This window comes from Rhinoderma darwinii, chromosome 3 (assembly GCF_050947455.1).
Source record: "Rhinoderma darwinii isolate aRhiDar2 chromosome 3, aRhiDar2.hap1, whole genome shotgun sequence".
NCBI lineage: Eukaryota > Metazoa > Chordata > Amphibia > Anura > Rhinodermatidae > Rhinoderma > Rhinoderma darwinii.
Genome location: NC_134689.1, coordinates 40,296,926 through 40,317,521, shown reverse-complemented (window position 1 = coordinate 40,317,521; position 20,596 = coordinate 40,296,926). Strand labels below are relative to the sequence as shown.

Below are 20,596 nucleotides of genomic sequence, written 5' to 3'. Positions count from 1 at the left end.
AACGTTAAAAATAAAATTCACATTTTTAAAATAAAGATGTTAACATAAAGACTTGATTTAAGCATTAGATAATTTTCTGATGATATATTTAAAGAGTTTTCCACGTTCTGACAATTCATGACCTATCCACCAGATAGGTCATCAGTATATTATCGGTGCGGGTCCGACACCTGGACCCCGCACCGATCCGCCACTCCAGCTGCTTCCGGGCATTGGACGACATTGCCAGAAGTAGATGGCTCTGATCAAAGAATAGCAGTCTGTACTGCAGCTCTCTTCCTGTTCAAGTGAATAGGAGCAGAGCTGCAGTTCTGCCGAACGGCCGATATGCAGTGGTCAGAGCCATCTGCTTCCGGCTCCAGCTACTGCATATCATTCAAAACATCGGTGTCCGGAGGCAGCCAGAGTGGCGGATCCGTGTGGGGTTCGGACTTGCACTACCGGCGGATAGGTCATCAGTTGTCAGACCGTGGAAAACCCCTTAAGGACCGGGCCTATTTTGGCCTTTATGACCAAGGATTCTTCTTTGTTTTTTCCTCCCTTCCTTCCAAGAGCCATAACCTTTTGTTTTTATGTCGACATAGCCATATGAGGGCTTGTTTTTGCGGGATGAGTGGTATTTTTCAAGTGCACAATTGTGGGGGGAATATATATTACTTAACTTTTATTTAATTTTTTAGGGAAGGAATGGAAAAAAACAGCTATTCCAGCATGGATTTTCGTGTTTAAATTGATGCTGTTCACTATTCGGTGTAAATAACGTGTTAAGTTTATTCTATGGATCAGTATAATTACGGCGATACCAAATATGTATACGTTTTTTATGTTTTAATACTTTTACACAATTAAAACACGTTTAACCACTTAATAACCAGGAATTTTTGCGCGTTAATGACCAAGGATTATTTTTTGGTTTTTCACTGTCGCATTCTAGGAGTCATAAATAACATGTTACCTTTATTCTATGGGTTGGCACGATTACGGGGATACCAAATATTTAAAGGTTTTATATGCTTTCCTACATTTGCAAAATAAAAACCCTTTAAAAAAAATTACTTGTTTGCATCACCGCATTCCAAGAGCCGTAACTTTTTTATTTTTCCGTCGATGTTGCCATATGTGGGCTTGTTTTTTGCGGAAAAAGGTGTAGATTTTATCAGTAGTATTTTGGGGTACATTGGACTTACTGATTAACTTTTATTTTATTATTTATGGGGGAAATTGGTGAAGAAAAGGAATTTTGCGCCCTTCACATTTAATGAATGTGTTAACTTTATTGAGTCGTTATGATCACGGTGATACCTTATATGTGTATGTGTTATATTTTTTTTACACTTTTAATTTATTTATTTTTGGGGAAAAAAACTGGTTTTATTTTATTTTTCTGTAATCTTTTCTTTTTTTTCATAAACTTTATTTAAAGTGTAGCTAAATGTTCGACAAACTTCTGACATGTCATAGTGACATGTCATAAGTTTGGATTGGTGGGGGTCCGAGCACGGAGACCCCCACCAATCACTAGAATGAAGCAGCTGTAGCGTTCGTGTGAGCCCCCAGTTGCTTAGTTTATGTTCGGCTTTTTCCGGAAATAAATGTATCGGAGTACGGACTCATAGACTTTCTATTGAGTCCGTACACCGATACATTTACCATTCATTGTAAGGCGCTGAATTGTCGGGCACAGAATATTCTGACCATTCAGCGCTAATGCATGTATTTGGCTGTCGCTAGCATCGGGGCCCCTTCCGGTGCTAGCGATGCTTTCAGGCATGAGAGGGCCTGTGTCGCCCGGCCCATACTTGTTGGCGCGGGACCCATGGTAGCGGCGCTACCGCTTGTAGCAGCCATAATGGTTGCTAGCGGCGCCACCGGGCATATGGGGGGGCTGGCGGCATGGGCCCCCTCAAGCCGCGGGCCCCGTAGCAGCTACTATTGCTGCTGCAGCGGTAGTTACGCCACTAGTTCAATGGCTTACCTGGTGCCATGCATTCCATTTGGTCGACTTGTTACTGATTGCTGGAATATACTATATATATTTTGCTTCTTCTTTTCATGTTTTTAAAAAAAAAAAAAGGTTTTCTCTTCTCCCCTTTCCTTGTCTTCCTCCATTTGTCTTGTGTTGTGTGTATCAAGATTGAAATGAAGGCTTATATTAGGCTATATCTTCTCTAAATTAGTTTTTATTAAAAATTACTTTTACTCTTTGAGATACAGCTGCTTTGTGTTCTGTATACTGAGCAGCTGTATCGTGCGCTAAGACCTGAATCCATCAGGTCTGCGGCACTGACGGGTTCAATGACAGTGTGTCCTGCTTGTCTCTGACGCGCAGGAACCACATCACATGAGTTATGAACTTAGATGTGATGGATAACAGCTCGATCCTGCATGTCAGAGACATGCAGGACCCGCTGTCATTGAACCCATCAGTCCCGCAGACCTGACGAATACAGGATTCAGTGTTAGATATAGCTGCTCTGTATACAAAATACAAAGCAGATGTATCTCAAAAAGTAAAAATAATTTTTAATAAAAACTAATTATAAAGTTGCACAAAACACACTGATAGTCCTTTCTATTTTTAAAAAAATCACTTTCAAAACGTTACAAAGCCTTTAAACAACAATTTCTGATGCCACATAAAGAAAATATAAAAATAAAAATGCTGAATTGGCAAGTTCATTATGACAGTAATCAATTATTTCAAAATGCTTAGTTAAATAATACATGAGATATTTTTTCGTTCAGTAGACAGTCGATAGGACTAATTTGGTTATCTATGGGGTAATATATTCAGCCCTCTCTAATACTAGAGTATGAGGTCTTGCAGTCATTTGTAACATGTTTATAGCTGATTCAGCAATTTCTCATATGCATTCATCCACACTGTGGCAATAATTAATTGCAGCCTTATGTCCCAGAAGAATAGTTTTCCCCAATGCTATTACCTTTTTCAGGTTGCATGAATTAGCTGATGTGGCTAATTTCATCTGCCTTTATCATTTATAAAAGGTCTGTGCCCTGTATATACAATATGTTGTGTTAGCATTACAACGCATCATTGATAAGTGCATCAGTTCTTATGAATAATCATGCTTACATGCCCACAATACATAAAATAAGGTCTACATCCTGACAACAATTTAAAAGAGTAGTCTGAGATTTAAACAACAGGATTTTTGTTTATTTTTCCCAAAAAGTTTCACTCTTGTTTATGGTCTATGTTCAGTATTGCAGAATGCAGCTAATCCTATTCAAGTGAGTGCCCATGGACAAGGGTGGCAGTGTTTCTGGAAAGACCTTTTTTTCTAATCCTGGACAACGCCTTTATTTTTCAACATTTTTCTTTTAGGTTACATATGCAGTAGTGAAATGTATGCAGCAATTTCCTTTTCTGAACATTTAACCACTTCTTGTTAATGTGTTTGGAAAACAGTAAGGAAAGGAACAGACAGGTTCCTGCACATTGTCATGGTGCACAGAGCCATAATCAGGTGCACATAGAATTCTATGGGCCCATACTGTACCATTGCATGCCTCCAATCTTCAGGGGGCATGGAGTATTTTTTGCCATAGAATCTGCAGGAATATTGTCATATGCATGAGTCCTTAGAAACAGAAAGAGGCAACTAATGGACTTAACTTATATTCATTACTGAGCAGTCGCATAGTTTGAAGCTCTAGGGTCCCAATTCAATATGTATAACATGGCCCCGCACCCACCATGGGCTATTTATAATGTGAGTGTCTCCTTCTGTGGTTGGTGGGCTTTTGGGCTTCGATAGGCACCAGGGCCTGGGTGCAACTGCTACATGTTTACCTGCTATAGCTACGTTCCTCATAATAGGCCCACCACCTACCATGTGTGATTATGACACTGGTGTTTTCTTGTGTACAGATAGGCCATTGGGCCCCCTCCGTCACCAGGGACCGGTTGCGACTGCTATTCCCGCACACCCTATAGCTATGCCCCTATTCCTCTTTTATTATTAATATTTTAGGCATCAATGCTGTATAAGATCTACACTAGAAGTGTACCAATGTTCCAGTTTTAATGCTGAGATTGGATTAAATGGAGTAAAATGTATGTGTAGAGGCTTTCTTTTATTTGCATTAGGCCTTGCAGACATTTGCATTCCACAATTATTATTTTTTTACTTTGTTTTTATTTCCTCTAACTCTGTACTTTTAGTAGGAGCCACTATACTCTTAGATTTACACATTGATGGAAAAGTAGTTGTTAAAAACAAAATACATTTATGCCATGTTCACTCCTGGGAGAGTCATCTTCTTTAGGATTACTATGATCCCATGTCAATCTATTTATCCCACCACCACTACCACTACCACCAGAGGTGGCCCTACATTGGATGTTACCCTTTGCTTTACCTTCTGTTGACGCCCCCATGGCTAGCCGGCCCTGGCTACAACCATTACTTGCTGATAATAAACAATGGCAACTTTGTTTTTACAACTATAAAGTGAAACTTTATGAACTGGAAAAAATGAAACAAGTTTTTGCTCCTTTGCTTATTTCTTTGTAGACACAGGACTGATCACTTAGCCTTTAATATCCAATGATATTGTGACTTCAAGAAACACTTCTGTCACCAACCAGATGCTTACTAGAAGTCTTGAGTACAAATGCACATGCCTTGAACCTGACATCATGAATGCCAATGTGTTATTCCCCAAATCCATGCCAATGGTGGTAACAAAATGAGTGTATATAAAAACAAAAAGTGAAATGTTTTGGTGACCCAACACCGGAGGCTTATATTTCATATCAATATCAATGATCTCATATCTGATATCTGATTATTTTTTTAAAGTAAAGCCTTCTATAATAAATTACTCAATAATATAAAGATAATAGGGTAATACCACCTTCCCTTGTAGAGCCATAATGCCTGGGAAACAGTTGAAGCACTCAATGTAGTATGATTTTCAGAATTCTGTCATGTACTATACAATGGATGGACTCCAGTATTAGGATTGGGGAACATTATTAGCTGTCTTTAAATATATGACACACATAAGTAAGATGTCAATTTGAAAATAGGTCTAATACTATAAAAAGGCACAGTAACAATAGCAATATGACAAATAAATGGCAAATGACACATAAATATATGACTGCTGTGTCAAGTGATTATGTATCATTTTTCTGTCAACACCACTCAGTGTTATTTCTGCAAGTGACAGCTCCGAGCGGCTCCTGAATAACTGTGTGGTAACACTCCTCATTGTGTTCATATGTTTATTGGCCTACTTGCTTTTCTTAAGCAATAGCAAACTTTTGCTGACAAGTAAAACTCTACGTTTTTGTGTGGGAAGATTCTGTTATTGTACGGTTCTCGGTGGCTCTCTGCCCTTTGAAAAATGATCCATCAGAAGAACAAAGATCAATCACATCCAACTGCACCTCGGAAATTTTTTTACTTTAATAATCTCTAAAAATACATGGGCAGCAGTGTATAGAGTGATATATGTGTAGCACACAACATATTGTATAAAAAGAAGTATAGGAAACATGCGGCATGGACAAACAACATGAAAAGCTGTGTGCCGCTACTGTCCTTATCATTCCTTCTTTGCAGCCTTAGACACAGATCAAAGTAAACCATGGAATTCCCTTGTTGTAGATGTCATGTTTTTTATATTGTAGGCTCCATCTTCGCTGCTTTTCAAGAGTAAAACTAGACTACGCAGTGGACAGATCTACCTCCTTAGCACTTTTACTAGACTTTGCCACACTTATTTAATGACCTGCATGGGCATACCGCCAGTGTGAGATCTTATTCTCCACTTATTGATTCATGAGACAAAAACAATCTACTCGATTGCAAGAAATCAGGAGGGTCAACCATGAAGCCCACCACTCTCATGTTCGCTAGACGAACCTACGACTAGACGATCCTACAACCCAACTAATGACGAAATGACGTAACAGTTGAACAGTTGACTTGTTTATGAATTGATACTTGTGTGCCTTATTGTAACTCACTTATTGTTTAAAGGTCTCCTCATGACTACTCCGTTTTTTAAATGAAGTCAACCCGACAATCATTTGATAGCTGATCATTTGTCCAGCTTCTAAAATCCATGGTGAAAAGATCATTTCACTGAGAAAACTCACATTGAAATTGCCATTTATTTTTGCTGTAGGGGAAATGTAGTATTATGTGCCGACCATTCAAATGAATAGTGACAATTTAATACATGGAGGGATCAGGAATTCCAGAGCTGCTCTTTATAAGCGGCTGTAATATAAGGGGGTCGTAAGTGGTGGACCCCTCTCTAAAAGGATTGCCATCGTGAAACAATCCCTTGAATTGTTTTGTTAAATGTTTGATATATCTGAATGCTCACAGTGAATAAAAAAAGCTTTACAAAAAAATATAGAAATTTAGAATTTTTTTTTAGTGTTAAACATGTCAGAAAATGTCAGGGGAAAAAAAAGAGGGGGTAGTTTAATATGTGGCATCAAACTATTATGTATAGATATAATCAAAGCGTACCTAACTTTTCAGGAGACTTTTCAGAAGACGCTATCATACAATATGTGTGTTCATGAAGAATAGCACTATGTCTAGCCATTATATGAGATTATATATTGTAACATATGTTATAACCTCATTACATTATAGGAATGATATGAAGAAGACACAATTGAGATGAATAGAAGAACATGGTATATTTTCAGGCCTGGGACAAATCTGATATTTTTCATAGCAATCTATTAAGTGATTGCTGAATTGCCAGTTTTCTATGTGAATTATTTTTAATATATTTATATCTGATATGTTCTTGCTTAAAAGATACATATTGCAGATTCTAGTTGAATTTCACAATTCCTTAATTTCAGACAATTTCATTGAATTCTGAGCCAATTGAGGTATTGTACAAATTGACACTAATAATTTTACCTTTGTGGATTTGTATTGATCTTATTGGTCACTTTTGCTAGTTCTACATGAAAATTGGTTGTCCTCAATAAAAACTGCTCAATTAAATTTATGTCCAGATCTATTCTTAAAAGAGTATTGAAGCGAAACCGAATTGTTTTACTGAACAAAGTGCCCTTTAGGTATATTCTTAATAAGAGAAACCGGATGACGGCAGGTAATAGTTGGAAAATAAAATGCTGCATTTGCTTTTTGTAAATCTCACTGTATAGTGTCTATATAATTTCCCTGTAATATACAAATAACATACACATGACTAATCCCCCTATCCACTGAAAATTAAAGCATTTCCTTTTAGTATATTTTGGAAGATAGAAAATTATTTGAATCACCAATTTCTTATCCGAAGACCGTGTCAGATACCCTCAATTCCATTCTAGAGTCTTCCAACCATTGCTGTTGTGAGGCAGATATATTCACCCAGGGTAATAGTTACTTAAATTACCCATATTATAAGGAGGGGGGGAGGAAAAAAATTAAAGGGGTACTATGGTTTCAGCAAAAAAAAAAACCTATTTATTGTAAAAGGAAAAATGTTACAATATATTTTGTGTATCTGTTTCTTAGGGTTTTAAGGATCTCTGCTTGTAGTCATTCATTCCCTTGATTGTTTACCTTTAGGGGCAGATATGTCATGGTCATGTGACACACAGGTGCACGATTCGTTAGATTTACAGTAAAGTTACTGACGGCTCCTTGCACCAGCATTCACTCTACCCTGAGCGGCTCGGCGCAGGCAGGCGCAATGTTGTGACGTCATCGCGCCTGTCTGCATCGAGTCACTCACAGCACAGACCGGAGGAGAAGGATCCTCTGCCCGTCGTGTGAATGGGGATAGGTAAGTAATTATGTTATTATTTTTCTATTAGGCACTATGGGGCATTATACTGGGTAGGGAAGGGGGGCTGATATGATGGCAGCTATAGGAACATTTTACTATATGGGGGCATTATACTGTATGGGGGCATTATACTGTGGGGACAGCTATGGGGACATTATACTGTGAGGGCAGCTATTAGGGGCATTATATTGTGGGGACAGATATGGAAGGCACTATACTGTGGGGGCAGCTATGCGGGCATTATACTGTGGGGGCAGCTATGTGGGGCATTATACTGTCTGGGGCAGCTATGGGGCATTATACCATATGGGGGAATATTTTGTGCATTATACTGTATGGGGCATCTGTGTGGGCACTATACTGTATGGGGCATCTGTGTGGACATTATACTGTATGGGGGCATCAATGGGTCAGTATACTGTATGGGGGCATTATACTGTATGGTGGCAGCTATGGGGGCATTATACTGTGTGGGCTGAACCGGGTGTGTATGGGCGGAGATTGGGTGGGATTAGAGGCATGGCTTAAAATAAAATTTGCCGCTACGAGCTGCATCGATTGTCCCTCTTTGTGATACTTGAAAATATAGCACCATCTACGGGGGGGGGGGGGTGGCCTGTATAGCACTGTCTACAGGGGGGCTGTATAGTACTGTCCACAGGGGTGGCTGTATAGCACTGTCTACAAGGGGGGCTGTATAGCACTGTCTACGGGGGGGGTGGCTGAATAGCACTGTCTACAGGAGGGGGCAGTATGGCACTATATACAGGGGCACTACTACAAGGGCAGGCTGTGTGTGGCACTCAGGGGAGCGAGTCCACTCAAAAGTTTGCTATGGGGCCCAGTGTTTCCTAGTTATGCCCCCTGGGGCTAATATTCCTAAAAATACATTGTCCCTTATACAGAAAGCAACGCAATGTAAGCTATTGGCATACTGCAAACCTGCCTAGTCACATCAGCTCATTTACCTCATGTCAAGATATAAAGCTTTATAGATTCACAGATTTGAAGTGTCAGAACAAGCCAAATGCAAAACTACTTTCTATTTAAATTTCATTGTTATAAAACGCAGCATGGGTTGTAAATTCAATGGTGCACATGATACTGTTCCTAAGACAAAGCTGAAATCAAATAAATCAGCAAGTGCTACATTCTAGTTCAAGATTTTTAGTCAACAAGAATTTTCTTATAAAACACAACTGAAACATAAAAATTAAATGTATACAGTAGTGTCTAATAAAATAGCAGTCCAACATCATTAACCTGATAAATCAATGTTTTCGCTAGAAGTGATATTTCTACATAGAAAATAATTTACTTGTAAATAGTAGAAAAAAAACAGAGCCGTCAATTAGGACATGCATGCCGCTGATTCCAAGGAGTTTAAACATTAGTTGAAAGGGGCTTGTTCAAAATATTAGCAGTGAGGAGTTAAATTGGTGAAGTTCTTTAGTCTGTGGAATACCGTATTTTTCGGAATATAAGACATCGTTTTTAGCATGAATAAATCTTGCTAAAACGTTCCTGCGTCTTATAGTTGGCAGTCAACGGACCAGCGCCGGGCCTCCTGACCGCTCCTTAACCCCTTCCCCACCCGTGATGTGCAGGGGATGGGGAGGGGATGATGTATGGAGTGGGCTCACGCGCTATGCTGAGCCCGCTCCATACACTGCAAGTGTCAGCTTCTGACACGCTGCTCTAGAGGCCAGGAACAGCGATGGCACTGTTCCTGGCCGTTTAACTAGTTAAATGCCGCGGTCAATAGCATTTATAGTGGTTTTCCCATGAAGGACATTTGTCAGATAGATGCGGGTCCCACCTCTGGGACCAGCATCTATCTCTAGAACGGGGCCCCCTAAACCCCGTTCTATCTTACCTGGCTCTTCTGTCTTCCGGTCACTTCCTGGTTAAATGGTGGAGTTACGGAAACAGCATAACCCGCTGAGCTACGCAGTTTCCGTAACTCCCATAGAACTAAATAGTAGTTACGGAAACAGCATAGCATGCTACACTGCTTCTGTAACTGCCATGGGAGTTACAGAAAGAGCGTAGCTCAGTGAGTTATGCTGTCTCCGTAGCGCACCCATGTATTGCAGTGTATTGTATCTAATGATCGCTGGTTCAAGTCCCCTAGGGGAACTAATAAAATGTGTAAATGAAAAGTTAGATACATTTTCAGGAGGGTAAAAAAAATGAAAAGTAAAAAAAAAAAAAACTTTTTCCACAAGCATAATGTCAAAATAAAAAAATTGGTATCGCTGCATCCGTAAAAGTCCAAAACTATTATAATATAGCATTATTTGACTCACACAGTGAACGGCATAAAAATAAAATGTAAAACCCCAGAATCGTTGTCTTTTGGTCACTATAGCGCTAAAAAGAATGAAATAAAAAGTGATAAAAAAATCGTATGTACCAAAAAATGATTCTAATAAAAAGTACAGCTTGTCCCGCAAACAATAAGCCCTTGAAATGGATGTTTCAACATGACAATGGCCCAAAACACACCAGTAAGCGAACAACATCTTGGTCAGTCCAATCCGCTGACCTCAATCCCATAGAGAACTTGTGGGGTGATGTAAAAGGGGGGTGGAGTAATAGCGGGGTTCACCTGCTAGCATCGCCCACTATTAATTCCTCCTTTATAATCAGGGTCACTCGAGTTATGCCTAGTTCCCCTACGTTTTTCTTATACTAATGTCAATCTAATTGTTTTTGCTACTAAGTAAGGGAATACGATTGTAAGTAAATAAGGGTAATATTTTTTAACACACAGTAATCACACTAAGATATAAAAAAAATACACCAAACGCAGTAAATAATCACAGTATAGTATCAGTGTATCCCAATACACATAATAACTTAGTGTGTACTGAATACACTGATAAACAAGGTATCACAATCCTAATCTATACCACCACCCACTTACCTAAACATACATATAAGTTACGTTACAATACATACACCCTCACTATTTCTGTCCCACTCCCTCCTAAATATAACTGCCCCTGTACACTGAGGGTTAACAAGAGATGTGAAGGATAAAGGATTACCATGGGAAAGGGTTAACAATGGGAACATGCAGGTAGGTGGGAAAGGGTTAACTAGGAATGTTTAAATGTGCAGGCATGAGGGAAAGGGTTAACTAGGGAACAATGATCAATGCTAGCTGTATAAGGGAAGGGTTAAATCAGGGAAAGGTTCGTTGTATAGGGGAAGGTAAGGTTTAATTCAGGGAAATGCTCGTTGTATAGGGGAAGGTCAGGGTTAAATCAGGGAAATGCTCATTGTATAGGGGAAGGTCGGTTAAATCGGAAATGCTCGTTGTATAGGGGAAGGTAAGGGTTAAATCAGGGATGTGATCGTTGTATATGGGAAGGTAAGGGTTAAATCAGGGAAATGCTCGTATAGGGGAAGGTAAGGGTTAAATCAGGGAAATGCTCGTTGTTTAGGGGAAGGTGATACTTGACAGGAGAAGTCTGTTGGTGGAACGCTGAGGAGCAGGAGTAGAGGTCCGCACGACAGGAGGCAGGACAGGTGAGCCTGCGTTGGTGGAGTGGTGAGGGCAGGTCCCAGCTCCTCTCCTCGTCGGTGGAGTGGTGAGTTAGGTAGGATCCACTCCTGAGCGTACCGACACAGGGCTATTTAAACCCTGACGGTACACTGGTAAATGGGGGCTAGTGTCTCTCGCTCCCGGCTAACATGTGTCGGCACGGTGATAACACATCACCGGCCGACTTATAAGCTCCCGCACTAAATCCCACAAGAGTGCGCGCGGGAGGTCCGCAGGGCAGGAGACAGGAGGCAGGACAGGTGAGCCAGCGTTGGTTGAGTGGTGAGGGCAGGTCCTAGCTTCTCTCTTCGTCGGTGGAGTGGTGAGGAAGGTAGGATCCACTCCTGAGCGTACCGACACAGGGCTATTTAAAGCAGAAGAACTGTGGAATGTCGTCCAATCTTCCTGGACTGGAATACCTGCTCAGAGGGGCCAGAAGTTGGTCAACTCCATGCAACACAGATGTCAAGCAGTTCTCAGAAACATTGGTTATGCCACTAAATACACCGTGTTCCAAATTATTATGCACATTGGATTTAAGTGTCATAAACATTTAATTATTAGTTTTTCAATTAATCTCATGGATGGTATTGTGTCTTAGGGCAAAGCCCCACGTGGCGGAATTGCTCAGGAATTCCGCTGCGGACACTCTGCAGCGTTAATCCGCAGCGGACCCGTTTCTCCATTGCCTTCCACTTCTTTTTTGTAGGCTTCGTTTAGACGAGGCAGAAAATTCCGCTGCGGAGCATAGGCTGCGGTGCGGAATTTGGTGTCCGCAGCATACAATTGATGTTGCGGACCTGTGGCGGACTGGTTGCGGACTCATTGCGGAAGTTCTAAATTCCGCAATGAAGTCCGCAGATGTCATATACATGTTATGTGTGCTGCGGATGCGTATTGGTTTTTTAACATGACATTTCTTCATTCTGGCTGGACCTATGTATTTCTAGGTCTACAGCCAGACTGAGGAAGTCAGTGGGGCTCCCGTAATTACGGGTGACTACGTGTCTGTACCCGTAATTACGGGAGCGTTGCTAGGCGACGTCAGTAAATAGTCACTCTCCGGGGTTCTGAAAGAGTTAAGCGATCGGCAGTAACTGTTTCAGCACCCTGGACAGTGACTTCCGATCACAATATACATCAACCTGTAAAAAAAATAGACGTTCATACTTACCGAGAACTCCCTGCTTCTTTCTCCAGTCCAGCTTCCCAGGATGACGTTTCAGTCTAAGTGACAGGCTGCAGCGGTCACATGGACTGCCGCGTCATCCAGGAAGGTCGGGCTGGATGCCGAAAGAGGGACGCATCACCAAGACAACGGCCGGTAAGTATGAAATTCGTTTACTTTCACTAGGGAAAGTTCTGTCCCTTCTCTCTATCCTGCACTGATAGAGAGAAGGGAAGTACTTTCACCTCAATACGCAACGGCCAGTCCGCATCAATTTACTGCACATTTTGGGCAGATCCGCCACAGAATCTGCAACGCAGATTCTGTGCGGCATTGATGCGGACAGTTGCGGAAGAAAACCGCCACGTGGGGCCATGCCCTTAGGGCTCTTTGGATCATTGTAATCAATCTCAGACACCTGTGATAATTAGTTTGCCAGGTGTGCCCAATCAAAGGAAAACTACTTAAGAAGGACGTTCCACTTTATTAAGCAGGCCACAGGTTTCAAGCAATATGGGTAAGAAAAAGGATCTCTCTGCTGCCGAAAAGCGTGAAATAGTGTAATACCTTGGACCAGGTATGAAAACATTGGATATTTCAAGAAAACGTAGGCGTGATCATCGTACTGTGAAAAGATTTGTGGCTGATTCAGAGCACAGACGGGTTCGTTCAGATAAAGGCATAATGAGGAAGGTTTCTGCCAGACAAATTAATAGGATTAGGAGAGTAGCTGCTAAAATGCCATTGCAAAGCAGCAAACAGGTTTTTGAAGCCGCTGGTGCCTGTGGAGTCACGCGAACCTCAAGGTGTAGGATCCTCCAGAGGTTTGCAAGTCAGCATAAAGCTATTATTCGGCCACCCCTAAACAATGCTCACAAGCAGAAACGGTTTCAGTGGGCTCAGAAATACATGAGGACTAATTTTCAAACCATGTTGTTTACTGATGAGTGCCGTGCAACCCTGGATGGTCCAGATGGATGGAGTAGTGGATGGTTGGTGAATGGCCACCATGTCCCAACAAGGCTGCGACGTCAGCAAGGAGGTGACAGTCATGTTTTGGGCTGGAATCATGGGGAGAGAGCTGGTAGGCCCCTTTAGGGTCCCTGATGGTGTGAAACTGACCTCTGCAAAGTATGTAGAGTTTATGACTGACCACTTTCTTCCGTGTTACAAAAAGAAGAACCGTGCCTTCCGTAGCAAAATTATCTTCATGCATGACAATGCACCATCTCATGCTGCAAAGAATACCTCAGTGTCATTGGCTGCTATGGGCATAAAAGGAGAGAAACTCATGGTGTGTCCTCCATGTTCCCCTGACCTCAACCCTATTGAGAACCTTTGGAGCATCCTCAAGCAAAATAGCTATGAGGGTGGGAGGCAGTTCACATCAAAACAGAAGCTCTGGGAGGCTATTCTGATATCCTGCTAAGATATTCAAGCAGAAACTGTCCAAATACTCACAAATTCAATGGATGCAAGAATTGTGAAGGTGATATCAAAGAAGGGGTTCTATGTTAACATGTAACTTGGCCTGTTAAGTTTTTTTTTGATTGAAAGAGCTTTTGATTTCTGTAAATATGACCTCCTGATGCTGCAAATTCAACAAATTACCATTTTAGTTCTCTTTAGAACCTTTAAAATGTTTTGATCTCTGTTGTGCATAATAATTTGAAACAGTGCATTTTTAGTTTTTTACTTCTAAAAAAAATCTGTTATCATTAGGAGATTTGTTCAATAAAATTTGCATTATACTCCAATGGTTGATGGCTTGAAGATTATACTGACTGTCATTTGCATCGACTATTTAGGAAAATCAGCGAAAAATAACATTTGCATAATAATTTGGAACTCGGTGTATTAGTTCAGTAAAGTGAAATCTGAAACATTTTTTCAGTTTATTTTTTTGAGCAGCCTAATATTCCTTTTTCTTTACTTTCTGTAAGGATTAACACAAACTGGATACATTTTTGTTATTGTTTTGATTTGGAATTAATTGTTTAGTATTTCCATTGCATTTAGGCAAATAAGAGTTATTATAATGATTTTGCGCTTTATTTGCTTTTTTAAACTCACTGCTATTTTTTGAACACCACTGTACATGTCAATGAGAGCTGTTAGTCTTGGAAAATAGTGCACTGCATTCCAAATTATGCAGAACTAACCTGACCCAATTTTGGGCTGGTTGCTCTGCCGTTTTATAAATTGTAATAGTGCCTTGGCATAAAATATAAAGAATAATATCTCTCATTAATAGCTATTCTATTCATGTAATGTGGCGAAAAAACATATCTACTCTCTTGATTTTATTCATAGGAAAATCACACTTGCTGTAAAAATGATAATAGACTTCTACCATGCTAAACTGTATTTACAGGTCAAGTCATTTTTAGGTTAAATTGTCTTAGTCATAGTTGTTTGTTCTTTGTTCCAATTTTATATATAAATATACTTACATCCCAACGTATCCATAACAAGGACCATACCAACATTATGTTTATTCAGCTTTAAAGGGGTTATATAGTTACATAGTTTGTACGGTTGAAAAAAGACACATGTCCATCAAGTTCAACCAAGGGATGTGAAAGGGGAAGTAAAAAATGTCTACACATGGCTGCCTTTTTTTTCAACCACATTCACATGATTGGGGCTGAACTGCACTACCAGACGCAGCCTAAAGACAAGAGTGCTATTGTTTATGCTATCCTTATAATTTACCTGAAAAGGACATATAATGATCATAAAACATTTTTACCATCGAAATCTGCACCCCCATCAAAAACTCCCTAAATTGCAGTAAAACTACATGAACTTTTTAAGATGCAATGTTAATGCAGTTTTTAAAGAGAATCTGTCACCAGGTAAATGCTGCCTTATCTGAGGGCACCATAAAGTGCAGCCAGAGACCCTGATTCCAGCGGTGTATGACTTACCTTATAATATTCAGTAGTTTTCATAAAATCGCTGTTTATGTCCTGACTGCGATGAGAGCCAGGAGTCCTCTCAATGATGCGCTCGCGCTCATGAGTCCTTGATATTATTGCGCTGCGGCTAACCCCACCCACCTGCTGCTGATTGGCAGCTCTCTCCCCATGCACATTATGTCAATCAGCGACCGGTGGGCAGGGCTAGCCGCAGCTCAAGAATACGAGCTGCTGAAGAAAAAGAGTATTCTACAAAAACTACACATTTAAAAACGTAAGTGATACAGCGTTGGATTCAGGGTGTCTGGCACCACAGATAAGGCGCAATGAACTGATGACAGATTCCTTTTTACCGCATCTTAACCGCTATGTGTGAATATACTCTAACTCCTATGTATTAAAATGAAGAGAGCTGTGGACATCCGCAGCCATATTTCCATTCAATTCAAGCCTGAATGTTGTGGCTTCCCCGTCAGAGATCATGACATAAATGTGTTTGGTGGGTTAACCCTATAACTAAGTTTGCATTTGCAGAATTTTCTCCTTAAGAATGAAGTAAAAAAAAAAATCTACTCCTAAACACCGAGGCTAACTGTACAATAATGTTTTGAAATTTTGTATTTCAGATGGCTATACCACTGATGACATTGAGTTTTATTGGCGAGGAGGCAACCATGCTGTCACAGGCGTTGAAAGAATTGAATTGCCACAGTTTTCCATAGTAGACTACAAGCTCCTATCAAAAAATGTTGTTTTTTCCACAGGTATAATATACATTTAACTATTAAAAATATGTTTTTATTAAAAGTATTCTTTAGTTATGCTGTTAAAAAATTCTGGTACTGTATATTAAATAACAAATTGTGCAATATACTTAACAGCGATTGGCCACTGTGGCCACCTGACATGTCATCGCTATGGATGGCACATCATCATGATTGTAGGAACAACAGTAGTTGCGGGTGACTAGTGTGGGGGACTGGAATGGAATCAGCTAGGTAAATACATTGCACAGTTTGTTGTTTTTCTATTATGCAAAGATTTTAAAATTCCAGAAAATCTCTTTTTATCTTGGCATCAAGGAACTGTAGAAAATAAAACGTAATCAACCATTATGCAAAAGAACCAATTTTTTTTCAAATTTTCTTTTAAAATTGAGATATATAACAAAAAATGGAAAACAATTAAAAAAAATGGAAAAAAATTAAGATGACATGTATACTTAATAGGTTCACACTTTCGGCCTTAGCTTCCTTTATTTCATTATTATCTTGAAAGATAACAATAGGATCTTTGATGTGTATTTTTTATTTTCCACTAAATTTTGCAAAATGGAATCTTATACGTCTTTACATAAATTAAGAATTGTAGTTGTATAATAAAAAATTTTTATTGGCTAACTAGACTGTAAGTTGATGTCTTAAGTTGACCAAACGTAAATATATTGGCCCACATATATTAATAATGAAATATTTAGCATCAGTATAATTGGAGAGGGTAGTCGGTTTCTTGGTACATGCTTCATAATCAATCAGGTGCATTTTAAATGTCTGACTCTTTTAATTACTTGTTACCCAATGTGAAAAGCCATATATATGCACCACTAGATTGCACCTTTTTTAACCTTTGAGCTTAATAAATTAGGCTAAAAATATATTTATCGCTTGACCACACCCACTTTTCTCACCTGTTTTCTCATTTGGGGTGAGGAGCCAAATGTTGCAAATTTTTGCACAATTTAGTTGCAACTTTTTAATCTGGACAATATTCGCCAAAATCAGGCGTAAACTGAAAAATTAAGGTGGGCCATTGTGTCAGGGTGAACTATACCATCTGCACAACTGAAACTGTGGGAAGACCCTTGTTGCAGGTACATTTTACATGACAGTATTCCATCCACATGGGAAATGTTAGTGTACAGGAATTCCATATCCATTGTGGCTGAATAGGCCCAATCTGGCCACAATAACAAGTGTCAAGTAAAATATAATTGCAAAACAGGGTTTTCTTACACTTCACCATAACACACAATGGGGCACATGTTGCGCCAGAATTCTGATCTAAGTTGCACCATTTTTTGGCACAAATCATTTTAGACAAATTTATCAATGAAATGTGCCGACAAGAACAGATGTTTGTGACTAACCCAATAAGAGGTGTATCTTACTCGGAAAGGCAGCTGGCTTAATATACACCAAATTGCACCCCAATAAAGTGGACTAAAATAAGTCAATAAAAAGGTGGTGAAAAAGTTAGACAGCAGTATATAAAGGTGCGCCAAATTAATCAACCAACATGAGTCCCTGTGGTAAATGTGACACATCTTGTCTAATTCTAAGCTGTCTGAATTTAAGACAGTTATATTTGACATACAGTTACATCATAGTTGGGAAGGGTTGTATGGAGTGGGTTCACAGGCTGAGCCCGCTTCATATTCAACGGGTGTCAGCTGTATGTTACAACCGACATCTCACTGCAAAGGCGGGATTGGTGATAACTGAGATCCTGCTCATTTCACAACTTAGATGTGACAGTCAATAGCGACCGCAGCATGTAAGCTGTCAGAAGGAGAGGTCGGCAGCTACTAAGGGCCCCCAGTTCCTTTGTGATCCTTTGTTTAAGCCCCCTGGGGGACTATATAAAAAGTAAAAGTCCGTTAACCCCTTCCCTGGGGGGTATAGAGCGGGCTCACGGGCTGAGCCCACTCAATAATTTGAGAGTCGACACTTCACTACAATGAGTTTAACTCCTTATTTAACCCCATCTAAGCCATTAGAAAGAGGGGGTGCCCCCCTGTGATGTGATCGCAGGGTGTTGATGGTTGTCATGGCAGCCTGGGGGCTTAATGAAGGACCCCAGGTCTGCCATCTTTGTGCTCCTATTAAGCCCTGCCAGAGGTAGGACTTACCATATTTTTTGGACTATAAGATGCAACGGCACTTTCTTGATCCCGCAGCACGCCGTGTTTCAAGGGTGCGTGAGTAGGCTTCCACGCCAACGTGTAAAAATGGGAACTCAGCACTCCAAGGTATTATGCAATAAGTGATATTTTATTTCACATATAGCGAAAAATAGTGATCCAAAAATAGGTTTAACGTTTCGGTCTATACATTCAACCTTCTTCAGACACTACAAAATTAATATACACAGAAATCAAAAAAAGTAAGATCAAATCCACAAATATATACATTCAATATTAATCTACCCTAGGCTTAGGTGGAGATAAATCGAAGTTCACATACTGGTATACAGAATTTTATCTATAGCTAGATCTGTTTTACAATGTATGGATCATTTTTAAGAATACGTAGTACAAAATGCATTTATGGGAACGGAAGACACGGAGAGAGTAACTGTGATATGACATTGGTACAGAGCACACATTGAAATGGTTACTAGTAATAAAGCAATGAGATTATATAAGACGCAACGGACCATAAGATGAACCCTAATTTTAGTTGAAAGAAAATTAGAACCTTTTTTTTTGGGGGGGGGGGGGCATCTACAAATGGCACATTTATGGGGAGGGGTTATTTGTACCTTATTACACTTGTTCTCCCTTTCTGTAGCTTGCTGCCTGTTAATAATAGAGAGCAGCAATATGTTGTCCTGTAATGGCTGCTTCAAGTCAGGCTGATCAGAAAAGGTTGTAGGGCAAAACAGAGAAAGGTGTTTGTTTTTATTATATTTTGATTGACAGAGAGCAAAGCCCATCTCTGCCTCTGTGTGGTACACTCCAAGCTCCTCCAACTCCTCCAACTGTCCTTAAGACAGGAGCAGGGAAGTGGCTGTGAGAAGGTGCGTTAGCAGACATCAGCAGCTACTGCAGAGCAACCCCTTGCAGTATATCGTGCAAGCGATTCAATGATCGCTGGTTTATTTCCGCTAGGTGGACTAATAAAACCAATGTAAATATTAATAGAAAAATATATATTTTTCCCCAACATAAATGTCATTTTTTTTTTTTTAAATAACTGGCTTCGCCACCTCCCTGTAAGTCCAAAGTATTACAATATATCATTATTTAACCTGCACGGTGAACGAAGTAAAAAAAAGGAATACAAAAGTGATCAAACAATTTTATGTACCCTAAATTGCTACCAATAAAAAGTACAGCTCGCCGCGCAAAAAAATAAGCCCTCACAATGCTTTCCAACAATATATATATATATATATATATGTATACACTACCGTTCAAAAGTTTGGGGTCACCCAGACAATTTTGTGTTTTCCATGAAAACTCACACTTATATTTATCAAATGAGTTGCAAAATGACTAGAAAATATAGTCAAGACATTGACAAGGTTAGAAATAATGATTTTTATTTGAAATAATAATTTTCTCCTTCAAACTTTGCTTTCGTCAAAGAATGCTCCATTTGCAGCAATTACAGCATTACAGACCTTTGGCATTCTAGACTGCGCTGGCCACTCCATTACAGATAGAATACCAGCTGCCTGCTTCTTCCCTAAATAGTTCTTGCATAATTTGGAGGTGTGCTTTTGGTCATTGTCCTGTTGTAGGATGAAATTGGCTCCAATCAAGCGCTGTCCACAGGGTATGGCATGGCGTTGCAAAATGGAGTGATAGCCTTCCTTATTCAAAATCCCTTTTACCTTGTACAAATCTCCCACTTTACCAGCACCAAAGCAACCCCAGACCATCACATTACCTCCACCATGCTTGACAGATGGCATCAGGCACTCTTCCAGCATCTTTTCAGTTGTTCTGCGTCTCACAAATGTTCTTCTGTATGATCCAAACACCTCAAACTTCGATTCGTCGGTCCACAACACTTTTTTCCAATCTTCCTCTGTCCAATGTCTGTGTGCTTTTGCCCATATTAATCTTTTCCTTTCATTAGCCTGTCTGAGATATGGCTTTTTCTTTGCCACTCTGCCCTGAAGGCCAGCATCCCGGAGTCGCCTCTTCACTGTAGACGTTGACACTGGCGTTTTGCGGGTACTATTTAATGAAGCTGCCAGTTGAGGACCTGTGAGGCGTCTATTTCTCAAACTAGAGACTCTAATGTACTTGTCTTGTTGCTCAGTTGTGCAGCGGGGCCTCCCACTTCTCTTTCTACTCTGGTTACAGCCTGTGTGTGCTGTCCTCTGAAGGGAGTAGTACACACTGTTGTAGGAAATCTT

The 20,596-nt window shown here is 40.0% G+C and overlaps 1 protein-coding gene across 2 annotated transcripts in view; it reads left to right on the top strand.

Annotated features, from left to right (window-relative positions):
- The window catches only part of GABRB2 (gamma-aminobutyric acid type A receptor subunit beta2), a 299,227-nt gene that overhangs the window by 266,629 nt on the left and 12,002 nt on the right, over positions 1 to 20,596 (top strand). For both annotated transcript variants that reach the window (XM_075856302.1, XM_075856301.1), the window contains exon 6: positions 16,075 to 16,212. In XM_075856302.1, the coding sequence (XP_075712417.1) occupies positions 16,075 to 16,212 (138 nt within the window). The remainder of the gene's footprint in view (positions 1 to 16,074; positions 16,213 to 20,596) is intronic.